The sequence below is a fragment of the Passer domesticus genome, chromosome 6, assembly GCF_036417665.1.
Source record: "Passer domesticus isolate bPasDom1 chromosome 6, bPasDom1.hap1, whole genome shotgun sequence".
Lineage (NCBI taxonomy): Eukaryota > Metazoa > Chordata > Aves > Passeriformes > Passeridae > Passer > Passer domesticus.
Genome location: NC_087479.1, coordinates 37,056,096 through 37,074,790, shown reverse-complemented (window position 1 = coordinate 37,074,790; position 18,695 = coordinate 37,056,096). Strand labels below are relative to the sequence as shown.

General features: G+C 40.5%; 1 protein-coding gene across 10 annotated transcripts in view; it reads left to right on the top strand.

Moving 5' to 3' along the window:
- Positions 1-18,695, top strand: part of PLA2G4B (phospholipase A2 group IVB) — a 50,977-nt gene that overhangs the window by 7,124 nt on the left and 25,158 nt on the right. For 2 of the 10 annotated variants that reach the window (XM_064424613.1, XM_064424608.1), the window contains exons 1-2: positions 798-963; positions 1,996-2,294. The exons of 2 other annotated variants lie outside the window; for them this stretch is intronic. Coding sequence is in view for 3 of the 8 variants with exons in the window: in XM_064424606.1 (XP_064280676.1) it covers positions 953-963; positions 15,609-15,738 (141 nt within the window). In the remaining 5 variants the exon portion in view is untranslated. Of the gene's footprint in view, positions 1-797; positions 964-1,817; positions 2,295-15,608; positions 15,739-18,695 lie in introns of those variants that run through there. 6 more of the 10 variants (XM_064424605.1, XM_064424611.1, XM_064424614.1 and 3 more) reach the window with 4 other exon arrangements.

The following is an 18,695-nucleotide window of genomic DNA, read 5'->3' as shown; positions in this document are numbered from 1 at the left end:
TTATGTTGAGTTCTTATTCTCAACAAACTTTGCAAAATGATTTCTGTATCTCTTGTAATACAGGTGATGAGGTATGTTGAGAGGAAATTAATTAATTACCAGATCTCAAGCTTTTGTCTGATTAGTAGCCTTTCAAACTGCAACATGCTTTACTTAGCACTGATATGGATTTAAGTCCTCTGTTAATCCACTGACTGTTTGGACTGCTGCTGCAACCTGAATCCATTCTGGGAGCAGACTGTATCAGAAAAGGAAGAGCCTGATATATTACTGCAACAGAGAGGAGATTATATATTAGAAAGATTTAAAGATTGTATTTGCTTCAGGGCAGAAGGGTTTGCTCAATGCTTCTGGTAACTCTTAAGCCCTCATTGTGAAATGAGGAAGAAATGGCAGACTCTTTTTGCAGAGGTGGATTCCATCTAAAAATAAAATAAAATATCTCGTATGTCTGGAATTGGGCTTTAAGAATAGGGAGATGCAAATGCTGATATGACAAGGATTTCCATAGGGAAACATTACTTCTTTCATTAATACATGGCTGTACATTTTTGTATGTGGATTAAGTTTGCAAGAGAAAAAGGGTATATCCTTGCCAGCTGCAGATTTCCAATATATCCTTGACTTCCTTCCATAGTACTAAAAACATCAGCAATCTCTGAACATAGTCTGGATTCATAAAGGTTTTCTGACAACAGAAAACCTTCTGCTGTCTTTAGCTGGTCTTCTACCGCTGTCAGAGGAAAGGAAGGGTCTCTTTAGCAATATCTGTCTGCTCTAAAGACTTCTTGTTTTAGCTCACTAGGTGGAGTCCTGAACATTGGCTCCAAGATTTTTGACCATGAGATTACTATGAGAAAAAAATGACACATATCCTGAATGACCTGAGATTGTCATCAGTGAGATTTTACACATCTATGAATATTAGATTGGTGCCAAAGTGATCAAAGAAATGGATGCTGGGTGAGTATAGAGATTCATTTTTCCTCTTTCCATATTCTAGGTATGTATGGGTAAACATAACATTCAGTGGCTAGTTGGGAGCTCTTATTCTGCTATGCCATATCCTGAAGAAAATACAGTATATCCTGGAAACTCTGATCAGAAACTGAGTGCAGGATGCTTTGGTTTCCTTTGGCAAGCAAGGATTTGAAAGGAAATATGATTTGGATGTGTAATGGTGGTTGAGGCTTTGGTAGAGAGGAAAGACTGATGGTTTGTCTCCAGTTGAGGGAACTTTTAGCTGTGCATGCTGTCTGTGGGCTCTCCCAAACAATGTGTCTGAGCTCAGAGCAGCTGCCTTGTTGGCTCAGGGCCCTCAAACCTGCTTGTTCCTGGTATGTGCCTGCTCCTGCCTTGCCATGCATTTCGTATTGCCAGCACTTCAAGGCTTGATTCTGTGTCTTCAGTGCAAAAGTGCTGTGGGAGTACACACTGATGGAAGTGCATGTGTTTGGGGTGTAAGGAAAGAACAGGGCATTACTAGGAGGGGGGATCCCAGCTTGCTTTTCAGTGTGATTGCAGCCACACTAACCTTTTTCCAGGTATTTCAAAATGCTGGGTAAGCAGGCATTGCACAGCTGAAGCTTGTATTGTTCAGGGAGCAGTATATTTGACATACAGCTATTTTATTTAATGTGACCAGATGGAACAAGTCTGTTTAGATTCAGAATACAGTGAATCGTAACACCATTTTTTTTCAAGCAAGAAAAATGTTGCCATAAATATACAAACTTTACACTTGAGAAGATGGAGAGGAAAATTTTATTCTCAATATACAAAACTATGTAATAATTTATAATAATGCTTCCCAGCTGTAAAGAATATGTCTTTTTAATATGTTTTTCAGTGTATACTGTAATTTTCTACTGCTGGCTAAGTGTGTGTTTTGCTTTCCAGCACATACGATTCTCTTGGCAGCAGGGGGTTCTTTAGTTCTTTGGAGTTTTTACAAACCTCTTGTCCTTTAAACTGTGGGCTTCATCTCCTTTGCAGGGTCACCTCTACTCTGGCCTGTCCATGCACAGCACTTCCTTTAGCAACCATGTTGGCATTGAAGGGTGCAGCCCATGAGAGACAGATAAGAAAGCTTAGCAGAGACAATGTGGGTCTGAATATAAAAGAAGGCTCGGCTGCTCAAAGCATCATTACTGCACCTCTGTACCAGGGAGATCATGTGCACTGTCCTCCCAGTCTAGGGAAAAGAGTCTGTCACCTGCAGCTGAGTAAAATTTACAGGTCACAAGATGGCAGCATAATCTCACCAGTCAGCATGGCAAAATTTGAAGGGTCAGGTCAGTAATCTTCCTCAACTAAAATTCCTGTTTTGAGCAGTCAAAAAGTCCTGTATCTGACTAGCTGGTGCTTCCTAGGTTCTAACTGCTATGAATATGGGTGAAACTATTGTATATGTATGTGAAAGTCCTTTTAGATCACCTTTCAAACAAACCTATTTCATTTACATTCAGATGCACTGTGATAGTATTGACATAAACTGCTCACCAGGAGTTCAATATGGAATGGAAATAATGACACCAGCATGTTATCTAACTGAGCAGCAAAAAAGGCAGCATTGATGGCACAATGACTTTGCAAAGCCTGTGCAACTGGGAGTCATACTGTTGTATTTTCACTTCTTCTCTGCCCTTGAGAGCAAGGTGTTCTGAACACTGCCTCAAAATACACATTTCTTAATGAGCATTAGTACTACTTAGTGATTATGTTCCCTGTGAAGAACTAATTAATATATTTATCTCTTTCTCTTTGAGGGGTATTCTGTATTTGGTTTTCATCTGCCCATTTGCCTGCCTGTGTGTGTGTCTGTCTCTCAAGGAGATCTGCCCATTCTTACCATTTGTCATGAGCTGAGCCTTTCCAATGTGCAGCACCTCATTTGGAAAAAAGGGAGAGAAGTGTTAGGGAGAGATGATTCATCACATCAGTCACCATGTTATATAATGCAGAGTGAGAACAAACCTACTGAGAGCATTCCTAGCAGCAATATTCCCACTTGTGACTTTAAATACTCAGTGCAGAAATATCTGTAAAAATAAGTGGGGATAACTGCATCTATTTGCAAGAAAAACAAGCCATGAGAGCAAGCCAAATATATCTCCAGTTTCTAAATTAATTGCAAGTTTTTGTGATACTACTGCAGAATTAAACCATAGATATTTAAGTGCAGCTTTCAGATGCACTTTTTTGAGAATGTTGAATCATAGTTGCTTGAATCTGCCAAGTGAATATGGTGTTTTGACATATGTGCAAACTATTTTTATGGGTGTTTACTTGCTGAACTTACAGGTAGTTTTTACTGGACAATTTTGCAAACTTGAGACTTGGGAATATATGTTGAAATCCAAACTGGTCATTGGCTTTGTTTACCTGTCCAGATGAAGATTCTAACATAGTTTGTTCTCAGGAGTTAATGTAGTTTCAGGAATGCCTAAGACAAATTCAATAAAGCCAAAGAAAAATGAGAAAATGGTACCCTGCCCTTTCATCAGCGCTGTTTCCATCCTGAGCGATTGGCCACATGGTGTCACTGTGTTTGAAGGCACCAAACCCTCTAGCAATAAAGCCTAGCAATTCCAAGTTTTCAAACTATCCCAATCATGTGGTGTTATCTAAGGAGACACTTCAGCAAAAGTGACAAGGTCACAAAAGCTTCACAGTAGGAGAGTTTTAGGAAGATACTTTACACAAAACATCCATTTCACCTTCCCTGGAATAAGTCAGAAAAATTTTAGCCCAGAAGCACTTTTTCTCCAAACGTCTGCATTTTGGAACATGCTTGTATAGAAAGCTTTATCTTAAATTGTTGCAAGTTGGAAATTTAAAAATTCGTTTGTGCTGAACTCGTCCTAAATTTCAGTCATAGTTCTTTTTTCCTTCTGTCTTTGTGTATCTGAATTTGCAACAGCCTTTGTCTCTGCTGAATAGAGCAAACTTGGCCTTATGGTGCTCAGAGCGATATAAACTGCATCTCCTGAGACCCACAAAATGCTGTTTAATCCCTGCTAGCTCTGAAGAATGCATTGCACAACACACCTGCTCAAGAGCTGTGCCAAAAACTGATGTATTGCGCATTTAAGGAGTTTCATAATGTACAGCTATAGCAACAGTGAGAGCAACAGTTGTGTACAGATACAGTACAAGCCTTAGCCGAGGAGATGATATCTGGCTCAGGGTGTGTCAAAAGGCTGCAAAATCTCATGCAGTGCTGAGTATTGGGGTGCACTGTTTCTTCTGTGAGTGGCAAGTGAGCCTGGGGTAGCAGGCCCTGTGCTGGCACCCCGGTAGACCATGTGGGTTGGATGATTGTTTTATAGGAAGCATACATGTCTGGCAATGGCTTAACACCCACGGAGGGTGCGTGGTGCTTTGTTTTGCTGGTTAGCACATTAGGTAGCTGCAATGCTTTCCCTAAGCCAGCTGCTCTGCTTTGTATGGAGCTTACTCTCTGCAGAGCTGCTGAGAGCGATAGCGCTGGTTTAAGATGTGTGTTTCTTAGTGATAGTTTCGCTGTCAATTCTGTTTGGACCAGGAATTCACTTGTAATATGTCTATTTTGAGGACCATATCTTCAATTTAAGTGCACAGTCAAGTCATGTTTAGAATTATTAGGTCTACAAAGCATGGTGATCTGAAAATTCAGGCGCCTCAGTATGAATTTCAGTGCAATGGTATGAATTGAGGAATTAGCTGTATTATGCTGGCCTTGAATGTGACCTGAGATTAAATGCTAAATAAAACCTGGACTGTCAGATCTCACAAGATACAGTGGAGTTGAGATGTCCTGTTCTTTGCAGAGGCAGCAGCAGTGCAATGGAAGGGTTTGGAAGACTGTGAGTTCATTTGTGTGTACATTTGTGAGTAGCAGATTATTTTGTGTTTCCTCTTGCTACTTGCAATGCAAAACCAGCTTAGAAGTAGTTTCCACTGATGATTGTTTAGAAAAACTTACTCAGATATGATTTTGGCCTATGATTTCTTCTATTTCCCCCTCACCCTTGCTTCTGTTATTATCTTAACTGGAAGAATTTTCCATTGGCCTCTGTGCTGGTGTGGCCTTCAGTATGGGAGCTTCTGAAGAGGATAAAACATGGTATGATTCATCCTGGAGGAAGAGCCTAAAGCAGAAGGTATACACAGTAATGCAGAAGAGCAGATGGGGTCTCCTGTAGGGGAAGGTGGTAGGTCAAGCTTGGGAGTAAGTTGGGCATATTGCCAAAACAATTTGTCCTTGTTCTGCCGATCTTGGAAATTGCTGACCTCATTATCTAAGACACAAAGCGTCTCCTGGTAGTGTGCAGGGGAGTCCTAACACAACTATAATTATCCTAATGGCACTGCTGCCATGATGGTATATAAACTATAAACAGGAAAGACTGAAACCCTCTGACACAGATGAGATGCAAATGAGGGCTTGGTGCCTCTGCTATAGGAATACCAATAAGAAATGGAAACTGGCTGAGGAAATCCTTCAAGGTTTGTCTCCAGGAACTGCCTTCAAAATGTTTGCTCAGGGAAGAAAGCTGTGAAACAGGGGAAGGATGGGTGTTTCCTTCCCTTGTGGTTTTATGAACCTTAGGCCCTGGAACCAAGGCTCCTTCTGAGGAAACATGTATGTGTTGTCTTGTGCAAGGTATTAGCTGGGAAGCTCTAGTACTCCATATTTTTTGGAAGAGGTGCACTGAATATCAGTGCCAAGGGCATTTCAGTGTTAGTTTCTAACACTGTTAGATTAAAAAGCAAGTCTTCTTGAAATAAGGAGCAGCTTGTGTCTTCCTCTGAAGCTTTTTATGAAGCACAGAGCCCATCACTGTCTGTGGGTATAGGTCAACTACAGGTTTCTAAAATATGCTTGGTATATAAGGAAAATATTGAATATGGAAGAAAAAGAGATTTTAAAAACAAAAGCCATCTATGACTATTTAGTTGGACCTACCCAATGTATGCATTTTTCCCAGTAATGCCTGAATCAAGTTTCTCATGTTTGATTGAGCTACACATAAAAGAGAATAATCCAGTTTTAATTTAAATTTAGGTATCACATGGGGGGGAATGTGGTGTGGAGGCTGAGAAAAGTCAGGGGTCACCATGTGAAGGAAGGTGTAGGAGGGAAGATACATAGTTTAGCTTTAACACAGGTTTCAAGATCAGAAATAGAATTTATTGACATTTGTGGCACTGTGTTACTGCGAAATCAAGAGAAGTGATTTGTTAAAAGTGATAGAAGTTTTCAGAAAAGCTCTGAAAGACCTTGCTCTGAAAAAGATCTGTAGTCTAAATAGAATGCATGAACACCAACACAAACACCAACATGTATGTAAAAATAGGAGGAACAGGAGTTTAACAGTAATTAAACCTATGAAAAAATGTGATACATTTGGTTTTCACAGGGAGCAGAGAGGGGGAAACGGGCTGATGTTTTGTGCATATTCCTTTGTCTGTTTGGTTGTGCTTCAGTTCATTAAGCACTGGTGCACCTGAGGTAGCACTTTACCTGTGAATTATCCTATTAATATCAATTAGACTGTTCCTGAGAGGAATGTGTGCAAGTGTCTGAGAAGATCAAAGCTTTTTGCTTTTTAAATGCATATGTTAACTCCTAAATGGATAGCAGAAAAGCTGGAATTGTCTAAGCACAAGACCTACTAGTGAATTACCAGTAGCTGCAGATGAGGAAGATGTCTCCTACTCTTTTTTGCACATCTTTTCCAACAGCAAAGACATGGCTTTGAATATTCAGCATTTTACTGTGGGTTGTTTTTTGACTGGCTGAATTTTGACTAGCTCCCCTCAGTAATCTGGAGTGGTGAGGGACAGGAGACAGAGTGTAGGGGATGAGGGTTGTACTTCTGCTGAGCTCTACACAGCTAGCAATAAAAACCCCAAGATGCTCTGTTGTTAGAATGTTTTTCATTAAACCCTGTCCTGACACAGACAGACCACATAATGGCGATGACTACACATATCAGAAGGAAGGAAGTGGAGCTCAAATGATCATGACCAGAACTGGAATTAAGATATCAAATAGATATATCTATCATGAGAGTCTGAAATGGATTTGCATGGATTCACCTGTACAGCTCTTCTTTCAAATGTTGGGGATGAAAGGGGCTGTTAATAGCTGTTAAGATCTACTCCTATTTAGGAAGGCATCAAATTGCTTTACAGTATCTTCATTTCTTGGTTTTGCAATGGAGATCATAGTATCTTCTGTTGGAGTTATTAATATAGACTTCCTAGTACATGAGTATATTGAATGAAAATTAAGCTGCCCTGCTCACTGCTTCTTACAGACTGTCCCTGGTGCCATGTGAAACTATTAATTAACTTTTTGACTCCCAGGTTATTCCCCCCAGAGCTGAAGAATGTTTTGCTTGGGACAAGTGATGAGCATTTAGCTGCATCTGTAATAATGTAATGCAACCATTCATTTAATTTGATTCAGAGCCACATAAGGTTAAACAATGTGGAATAAGAGGCACTTTAAAGTATTAATTCAGAGGGTGGGACACATTTCTGATGTGTGCCATGACTATTGGACCTTTTGGTGCTCTCTGGACCTTGAGTAAACTGATGCCTTCCAAAATATAGACACTTGATGGGGAATACACTCAATTTCTCGGTATACAATGTTTATGTTCATAAATGGAAGGTGTATTCTACAACAACAGAATAATTTTTTTTTCCTTACAATATTTTTTGTCTTTCCTGTGGCTTGCAACAGTTTCTGTGATCTCAGGTGAACTGACTGTTGCTACTTCCATTTCACAACAAATTTCTCACCAGCTTGCCTAAGATGAACAAAGGATTTATGACAGGGTCAAAGAGCAGGGGGTACATTACCATTTTAAATCTTATTTCCTCTCTCCTCTTTTTACTGTAAGCAACTTGTTGCACAAGGCATTCCATGCTCCACATATCTGTTCCCATTGTCAGCTGTTTGTGTATCAGGCCTGAGGAGGAGGAGGAAATATGCAGTGTTATCAACAGTCAGGTCCTTGCCATTCCCAGATGTAGTGTCCGTGAGGAAGCGGTGTCTGATGAACAGAGCCGATCATATGTTTTCTGATGCAACACTTCTCTGTTTAAAAATGTTGATTGGGTTCTGTATTGCTGGGCTGGCTGGTTCTCCTGCTTCATGAAAACCTGCTTGGAAAGCTGTCCTGCTTTCATATGCCTTGGTGACCCACCTGGCCTGTTCCTCTGGCTACCCATCATTCTGTGATGACAGGACACTGCTGGCTTCTCCCACTCACCAGGGGCTACCCCCTGGGCTGGTCAGCAGGTGAACAAGATGCCCATTAGATGTTCTTAGGCTGTTGGTCAATTCCTTTGCTTCCAGCTTCCTAGATCTCTTAGCTGTGAAGCTCCCAGCGTGCCCAGGGGGCTGCTGAGCCAAAACAGCTGTGTAGGCAGGGTCCTGGCACGTCAGCTGATGCATCAACCCAGAAAGGTTTCATAATCTTTCTTATATATGGGAGTGAAATCTTTTTAGGGAGGTGTGCCAACATGATTTCCTCTGTGGGATGAACATTCCAGTTCCCAGCACTGGTGCAGGACATTTTACCTTTTTGTGGTTCGCAGTTTGGTTGCTACTACTTGGCTGACAAATGCATTCAGTATGTGTGTAACTACACAGGAGGGAAGACCAACAATTAGTGGATTTGAATCATACAAAGCAAGGGTCTCTGCCACTTTGCAATGTGTCTATTGCGTGGGGAAGGGTTGCAGAGTACAAATTGTGTGTGTTGCAGGGAGGGCACCAGCAGTGGTTTGTGCTCTGCTGCGTTGGCAGGCTGTGGGTGAGCTTCCTGGAGCTGTTTATGGGAGAGGTGGTCATCTGAAATCTTGTCTTGCATCAGATCTCTGCCCCTGGAAGCTAGAGTCTCTGAATGAATGCATCTCCCCCAGCTCAGACTCTTCCTGGCTAGGGCCAGGAGATCTAATTTTGGGCCTTTGGCACATAGGTCTGGAATCCTCTGCCACATGAGGCAGTGCAGGTACCTTAATTTATTGATCTGCTCTGAACAGACTCAATGCTTTTCATGGCCTACACAAAACTTTTTTTCTATTGTTGGCCATGTCATGCCTTACCTGCCACATAGACCATGAATGTGGGAGGCCTACAGTTAAAAACACCCTAGTTCCTTGAGATGCTGAAGGCTATACATTTCTCTTGGCTTTGGTATGATTTTCTATTCTAGGTTCTCAGGTTTCAAGAAGCACTTTGTAAAAATCTTCAGAGTTTCAGAATTCCCAAGGTATTATATAAATTAAGAGTTTAAATAAGATTTGTGCCTGTAAAAATATTTTTTCTACTAGACCAAAAGTATTTAAAATTGCAGTGTTATGCAAGTGTCATGTTTTATGTGCTGCTGAAACAGAGGAATTAACCCTGACCTAATATGCATACACAGAGACATTCAGAGATAATATCAGGCTCTGTGGATGACTCTGCCTTGGCACAGGTTAGAGCAGCTTTCCTGAGACCTGCTGAGATGCTCACTGTGTTTCAAGTGCCAGGCTCACACTTGTCTGCCTTCTTTGCTGGCTTAAGGGGAGCAGGTGGCAGAAAGCTGCTTTCATACCACTGGAATTAAGATGAGAGTGCTTTCAGCAAGGCAATTCCCAGTTGCTGTATTAGGAACATTTTGACTTCTTTTTGTCACAGAAATAGTACAAGTTGAGTGGAAGAAGAGAAACACACCTAAGCGAGAAATTTTTCTCATCAGAAATATTTTCTACAGGGTTAAGCATCAGTGCAGAAGGAACTTTTGTGTTCAAATCCTCCGTAGAACCCCTGAAGTTGTCTTCTGCTGTGAGAAGTTATAATTCACCAGAAGTGAGTCACAGGGCTCTTAATTGCTGTAAATAAGCTTGCAAGGCTCATAATAACTCCAATGACTAAGTCAAACTCTGGTTATTTTATTTTGAATTGTTCATATAGCTTGGTCGATGTCTAGAGTTTTTGTGTTTAAAAAAGGGATGTAAGTGAAGAAATGAAAAAATTCAGTTTTCCAAATTGGTGGTCTTTCAGTAAACCTAGAAGACCTACGCAACCTACAAAGAGGTGGTGAAAAGCCCTGTGACTTTCTGGTAGTGTGATCAGTGGAGGGTAATGATCCACTTGCAGGAGTGTGCACTGAATTGTCTAATGTGTTTTCCACCTCTGATCCTCATTTCCCTTGGAGTACTGATGCTTTAGACAGCTCTTACGGACAACGCTGCTTGTCAGCAGGGTCCAATTCCCTCTGCTGGGCTCAGGCTGAGGTAATGGCTGCATGCCACTACAGAAGGGCAGCCCTGGAAATTCCTCAGCAAAAGGAGAAGAGTAGTTTTCTGTTGCTTCAGCCCCTCAAACGAGCTCAGCATTTTGCCAGAGGAGTTCCAGAGCCAGTAGTGTGAAGTAGGAGCAGGGCTTTCTAAGCCTGGGAGTTGACTGGAGCAAAAACTCCTGTTCTAGCACCAGCTAGCTCTTACAATTCCTGCTGCAATATGAAACTTTGTTGTTAGGTATTTTTAAGCCTTGAGCATTTTTGGATATTTATCAAGGACTCTGTGTCAGCATTCACTTATTTTTAGTGATCAGTGTGCCTGCTATAAAGGCACACCTTGCAAGTATTTCCAGAGCTACTGGTGACGTACTTGAACACATTCAGTTCTCCCTGAATTGGCTGTTTCCATATTTCTTTGTCTTGCCTCTATGCTCAATTCAGTGGTTTTCTTACATTTGCACTTCACTAAAATCTTCCAGATTACCTAGGCCAGGACTAGCTTTGGCTAGTTGGCTGATGCTAGCTTTAGTTAACAAGCCTACCCACTGGCAATACCAACCTACAGAATAGCACAGTAAGGATGCCTGCTACTGTTTTAGTCTTGCTGTTTTTGAAGGGCTTCTTAGACAATAAGTTACTGGCAGGAATGCATAAGTTGAACCCTTAATGACTTCCACATTATTTGAAATAAATTATTGTATATATTTTATTTCTTTCTCAGCCAGCATCTAAGGGTTGTGCTCAGGTAAAGTTGGACCTTGAAAAAAACCCACATACAGAGTTGAAAGAGAATTGGACAGAAACAGAAAGGAAATGCTGCTGTATGTGTCACACAATCACTGCAACCTTTATGTTTTAATTACTCTTGCCCAGTATAATAACCTTTCAGTAGCAAACATGTCCTTAGTAGATCCTGCCCCAAAGAATATGTAGTCATAGAGACTGAAAAGCAATAACAGAAAGCAAGAGTTACTCTCTTAATTCTAAAAAAGTGACCATTAAATAAATACAAGAGGAAGGTGGCAACCTTACCTCTTGAAGGAAACCCTTCTCGTGATAATTTGAAGCTGAATACCATAACCATAAGTCAAGTGTTCCTGTCAGCCAAGTGGTGAAGTGTAATACTTACCTAACTCTTCTGAGGTCTTTGCACAAGCAATTTTATACTGACATCAGTGTCAGACTATTTGAATAAGATCTAAAGATAAAGGTTTCAGAAACTGGCTTGAGTGGAATGACATTGAAATGTCTTACTCAACTATTATTTCAATTAGATGCTCTGCAATCGCTTGGTTTAAAATAAAAGATCAATTTCTAAACATAAACACGGTAGGTTTCAATGTGTGGCTTTACATTGACGCGTCTTGGAAAGGTAACACTGCAGTCCTCAGATACCCCAGGTAAGTAATAAGCAGCTTCCTCCCATGGTGAAGCTGCAAAGATCACTATCTTGCCATATTTACAACCACACCTGCAAAGCACCTAAGGAAATTAGTAGCTCCCTTACTCTGGCCAGGAAAAAGAGCCAGTGATACTGGATTTACTGTATGAAGTCTTTGTTTAAGATAACAGTGGTTCAGGAGATAGGTAAGAGGATATAACACCTTTTACTTTTGTGAAACAGGGCTGGATCTTGATAGCCAGAAGGACAGTTCATTTACAAATGATTGCTGCTCAGACAGACAACCTGTAGTTTTGTTCTAATTAACAGCAGGTACTGAAAATGGTTGTTCAGAAAGTATTCAAAGATCTAAAATAATTTCAGAATGGCTATGTTGTTTGCTCAGAATGGGGCAAGGGGGAAACAATGAAAAATTAAAAAGCTTTTATTTCAAAGTTAAATGTTACATGTCCTAAATGTGGCATTTCTGAAGCTTGCTTTATAGGTCCTAGTTTCACATGGTAATTTTGAATTGAAAAATTCAGATATGTTTTAATGAAGTTTTTGGTTTTGTTTGGATTAATTTTTTACAGTGGCTAAAGAAAACAAATATGGAAAAAATATTTTGGGGATGAGCTAGGGAAAAAGTACTTTTTTTCCCAATTTGTGAGAACATTTTAAAAAATGTTGTTTGAATTTGACTATACACGTTTATTTTCTTAGGTAACTATAATTTTTCTAACCTAGCCACTGAGCTAAACAAGCTACAGACTAACTTATGAGGCAAAAAAAAAAGTGACAGTTATCTCCCATTGTCTCTGTCTGGCAAAACAATACATCTCCTCAGTGGTGTGGCTGCATCTAGGCCTAGAAAGAGCCATCATTTATCTCTATTTAGAAGTTTTTATGGAATGAATGAAAAACTTCTCTGAAACAAAGTCACGGGAGGTTTATATTTATAGGAGTGTGCTTTGGTAACAGCCATCCTTCCTCATGAAGCTGCTGGGACCAAGGGTGGGAGGACTCTGAAGATGGTGCCTTAGTGAGGGCAGTTTTTGTATACCAAAGCTGAGTTTGAAATTTTGCAGTGCCATTGCTGGGGCAAATAATCATCTTCAGTAAATTAGACTTCTGTATGTTTTGTAGGTTCTGTCTCTGTTAGCTTTTCAGTTTATACCACCAGTGGGATAGTCCAGTTCACAATCATTTGGAGTTGCTCCCCTCTGCTGCTTGGTTTTTGGCAGCTCAGTAGCTTCCTGCAAGGGGCAGTTAGTGAGCAGCCCACTGGGTAAATTGCACGTAGCTGAACGCTACATTAATTGACTTTAATTTCTTTCATGCTGAGTTTGCAGCATGGGCTTGCATTCCTTCCATTCTGATTTTGTTTCACAGTTTCTTGTGTGCATTGCCCAAATGCCAACAGGTAGTGTATGAACCAATTTAACCTCAGTGTAATTTGGTATGTCTTTTTATCTCTTCCCCCACCCCAGCTTATTTCCAAGTACTTTCTTAATAGTAGTTTCGAAAAGAAGTAAAATTCAGTCACAAATGTGGAATGAGACTGTCTTAATTAACAAGTAAAATCTCCTGAACTGTCTTTTACAATCTGATGCTGCAGGCACAGTATCCTGTTTTCTGAGTCTAACTCCACTAGTATAAGCCTGGCATGACTATGTCTTCCCTCTAAAAAGGGGACGAGCGGGACTTTCTGTACCATCTTGAGGTTGTTACCTGGTTATTATCTAGTTCACTGACATATTCTGCTGTGCCCTCTTTGGTTCAGGTTTAACCTTTTAGTTTTGTTGTTCCTTCCTTATGCAGTTGACTTTGTCTTGATTTCCACGTGCTGTACATTTTTAATGTCTGCAGCAAGCCCTGATGTCACATAGCCCATCTCCCTGATGTCCAGGAGGAAATGGATGTAGTAATTGTCAGCATGCTTTTTGACAAGAAACACAAAACATTTTTTGTATTTTGGCCATGCTCATTTGCTGGAAACATTAAGTTCTTGGAGGGGTTATTGGAAAAATTAGTTTCATAGCTCTCCAAAATAACTTTTCCACCTTTATTTGAAAGCATTCTGGGAGCTTTTTTTTCCTCTTTCCTGTTCCATTAAGACATGGGTCTCCCTGCATTAAAACAGCTGTTCTGTTTTTAATGTGTTGCTCTGTTTCCAGGCAGACATACCACTCTTTGAGTGGAGTTCATTGTTCTCTGGCTGGTTTTCCACTTGCCTTCTTTTTGGGAGGTAAATTTGTCAATGTACTGCTTTGGTCTCTCAGTTCACTACAGCAGCAGACTGTCTGATCAAAGCTGCAACAGCAGTACAAAAGTGGAAAACCAAGACTCCTCTCTGAATAAGAGCATTTTTCCTTTATTCTCTGCCTTTTTTCCTTATCTCTGGAAATGGAATGTTACAGACTCCTGTGCCCATGGAAGCAGGAAGTGTGAGCACTGCAGTCTTAACTGGTCCTATGAAAATGCCCAAGTGAGGCTGTTAAAACAGTGCTACTGCAGGAGTCCTGCAGGCTTGCACAGTTAATTGCTCTGAACTCCGCATTGCTTTCAAATGAGTTTTGGTTGATTTTTCCCTGAGCTTTGTAACTGCTCTTTGATATACCAGACCTTTATTTCAGATATCTTTCTTCTTAGTAGTTCAAAGATTTCAACCTATTGCATCTAGTCCTCACTGGTGGTGAGCATGGTGCTGCTTTCCAGAGCAGAGTCTGCAAAATGTCAATTTGAGTGGTTGGTTGTCACTTGCAGAAGCCCAGGACCATCTGCCTAAAAGTGATTTTAACTGATTGATTTGGTGGCAGTTTTTTGTGGAAAATATTTTACAAAGTGGGTGATCCATAGTGTGTATCTGACTTTCATGAAAAATCTGAAGCCAAAGGTTTCAGGTTAACCTATTTTCCTAAACAATTATTACGGTTATAATTAATTTTTTTTTCTCTTGTCAAAAGCCAAATTAACTCTTGACATTCTCCATTAGTTTAAGGTGTCAACTGGCTGTTTTGTGAGGCTTGATCCTGTCTGGTATTACTCTGCCCCAGTGAGAACATACCTTAGTGAAACTTATGGTGGCCTCCAGGCCTTTTCCAAGTCTGGGTCTGTACACCATGAAATTGCAAGTGTGGATTAAGGTACAGACAGAGCAGGTTGCCTGGAGCAGTGTCCTGACAGGAACCCTGTCATCAGGTCACAGTAGGCATGGGAGAAGTGGAGGAAGCCATGTCTCTGCCATCTTCAGGGATGCCTTAGGACCCAGCACTGTCAACAGCAAGTTGATGGGGCAACAGGATGGGAAGCTGGGAAATTTCAGGTTATCATATTCATATAAGAAGCAGGTAGAGGGAAAAAAGCCCAGAAGGCATGCAGCTTTCCCTTTCTCTGCCAATATTTAATCTCAATTTCACCAGCATCTCTGACTTAGCCAGGTGATCAGCCAGTAGGTACTTCCAGTTGAGGAGTCGTGATTTACTGGTTTTCAGAAAGATTCCCAATAATATATTGGGAATATATTGAGTCCCTGTTGTAGGAAAAGTTGAAAAGAGTGCTTGGAAGTGAGTTGGTCTCCCACCAGACATTGTAATAGGTGAGATTTGGTTCTCTCTTCCCTTTGGCCTTTTTTTTTTTTTGGTGGAGTATTTTGTGGAAGAAATTTAAAGCTACTGAAAATTAATCTTCTGACTAGATATGTGGAAGAAGTGAGAGTGAAGGAAGACTTTCTGAACGGAACGTGTCAGAATCAACCCAAAAACCTGGTGGGAGGATGTTGGGGCAATAGCAAATTGTGAGAAACACTAAAAGTGTCACCTTTCCTCTCACCTCTGACATTGCAGATCTTTTCCTCTCAGATGTAGGCAGGCTCTCCTCCACACAGAGGAGGCAGAGGGTGGAGCTCGGCGCCTGTATAAATTATATGTGTCCTTCAGGTTATTTCAGCAGCAGCAGCAGCAGCACAACAAGCTGCCAGCGTGTTTGTCAGCTGACAGATCTGTTAACCAAATTGGGGTTTCGGTCGCTGCCGCCATCTTCGGTGCCATGGGGAGCCCACCAGCCAAGGTAAGAGAGTGGCAGCCCCGCGCTGCGCTGTGGCCGGGCACCTCGCTTTGGGCCTCTGTGCTCCAGCTCTCCCCAGCAAACTCCCTCCTCCGTGCATCTCCCGGGATGCACAGGCTGCTGTGCTGTGGCAGGGGCATCCTCAGCTTTGCAGCCTCAACGCTCTCCTCTTTTGCCTCACAGCAGCTGATGTGTGAGCGAGCTGCAGTGAAAGCACAGAGCAAATGGGGCTTTGTCGTGGGTGTACACGCTGCAGTGAAGTCCCTGAAGGAGGAGGAGGCTGCTCTTGAAGAGAGCATTACCTCCCATAAAATGAAACTGCTTTAGCCCTCCTGCGTGCTTTTCTTTGGATAGCACATGTTCATTGCTTGCCCCAGCTGCAATAAACCAACAGCTTTATCTAGAAACAAAGCATAATCTATATTACTTTAGCTGCAGGGGAGACATCTAATGACCTGTTTGACCTGTTTAGATCTAACTATTTTTAACGTAATGTTTACAGCTTTTGCAATTCTAGTGGAAGTATTTCATGTCTGGACTTGAGTTTTTGAATAATAAGTTCCATTCAGAGATTTTAACTGATGGCTTTTAGTATAAATCAACAGAACTATTAGCTGAAAATTCTTTTCTTGTGTATCTTGAAAAAATAATGGGCCTGGTGTCTGAATGCAAGGCATGAATTGTTTACAGATAATAATTCTTTATATATCAAACCCTTCATCAAATTTTGCAACAAATAAAAGAAATTTGGGCATTCATGGGCTTCAAATATAGTGAGAAGCAATGTTACATGCTACAGCCTACAGAGATCATTAATTGTGCCATGGTAATGTTTGCAGGCCAAGTTAAAGATTAGAAAAATATCAGTAGCTTGAATGGCTCAAGGGATGGCCCAAGATTAAAAATACACAAACATTCAGGCTGAGAAAATAAATTGTAAATGCCATGTACTTTCTGGATAAAATTTGTATCTAGTCAATCTACCAGTTAGATCCAGATGTATCTCTCGATTGTAGATATGAATATTATCTATCGGTTTTAAAGATCAATGTTGTATCTAGTAAGACAGTTCTGGAGCTGATAGATGGGTACATAGCTCAGATATAATTTTATCTAGAAAGTTTCAATGACAGAATTCTTGCATTTTATCCCAATGCTGCAAACGCTGTTCCATGAGTACAGACAGACTCCTGGTTAATAGGCACCACTGCCAAAAGGTTTGAGTGCAAGCATAGTTTCAGGTCAGAAAGCTTCTGTTCCCAAGGAAGGAGATTAATTCAGTACTGCAGGTAGCTCTGCTGTTGTGTCAGGCAAGTGCGTGTTTCAGTGCGTATAAGTTGGTAAATAGATATGGAAACAAGAGCAAAGTGGTTTTGTGGTTTTTTTTTTTTTCTTTTCCATTAAAAACCCCACATGTTAGAAATGTGTGGATACTTCAAACTATCTAGGAAGGCCTCCCAACCTCCCAGTTAGTTTTTTGCACTTTAAGAGAGCTACCAAATTGACACAGAAGTGATTATCAGTATTAATTTACAACTTCTCATATTCGTAATAATGTCTTTTTTTCTGCTCAGACAAGAATAATCCCTCCTTAGAAGTTTTATTTTGTGGACTATGGAATAATTTTCATCTGGCAAAACACTCAAAAATTTTGTCAATACAAAGCCCTGAGGGACCCACTCATAGGTGTAAAGAGGTGACTGATATATGTGAACAGGAGATGCATCCCAAATCCACAATGATTCTTGAAGTAATCCATCAGTGATTACATGAAATTACAGTATATGTTTGTCAGGTGAATTAGATTTCCTCACTAATTGTTCAACTTCTAATGATAAAATTTGGGACAATTGTGATTCCCAAGCAAAACAAGGCTCTCATAGTTTTCTGTATTTCTTCAGTGAGTCACTTTTTCCACTAAAACTTTTCATCCCTTTAATTTTAATGAAAGTAGGCAGATGGTTGGAAAGACAAATTTCTAGCAGTGTTTTCACTGATGGAAGGGCTTATAGCCCATACTAGATGTTAGAGGATCTAGTGGAAGAGAGTGCTTTAGAACCAGACTGGTAACTGAGCTTTCTTATAGTTTATACATTTATAGATTTAATCTCAATTTGGTAAATTTCTAAATTGTAGTTGGATCAAATCCTCAGTATGTTACATAAAATAATGGAATGAATATGCCAGATAATTACTTTTGGTGTGAGATCTTGTAGGCAAGATAATTGTACAGCTTCTAGTACACCACTGAGAAAGAAGTAATCCATGAAAGAAATTAATTATTCATGTCTGAAACATATGTATAAAGCTGAGTGACAAATCCTACAGCTATTTTCAAAATGTCAGAAGACAGTAAAATTCTCATCCAAAGCTTAATATAATTTGGTGTTATCCCATGGTGATAACTCTGCTCAGAGAGCTGCCTAAGCTTGGTGCAGGGAGAGTGAAATACTGACATTCCAATCAGCCTTCCAACATGTACAAACCAAGGACTTATTAAAAAAAAAAAGAAAAAGAGAATAGGGAGTTATGGGATGAGGTTCCCGGACTAGAGAAACTTCCCTAGAATACTGAATTTCTGGTGAAGGTGGCCGTGAGATCTTCTTCTAGTGACAGCATAGAGGGACAATAAAGACCGAAATCAAACATATGAGCTCTTGGTAGGTTTTTCTTCTTTTTCTGCCATCCACAGATTGTTTTGGTAGGCTCCTCAATATTTTATGAGCTTTGAGAAGATTTCATGTGCTCAAAGTTGTCTTTTTGGAATGAAACCTTAAGTGACTAACTGCCTGTAAACAAAAGATTTATGTGTCCTTCCAAGGCTGATCAACATTCCTATGGAAGGAAGTCAGTGAGCATGTATTATTACAATCAATGAGATGGTGGCAACTGATGTGAATTTTCAGTCTGTTAAGGTTTGATACAGCTGTGGCAATTCTGACATGCTACTTTTATCTCCT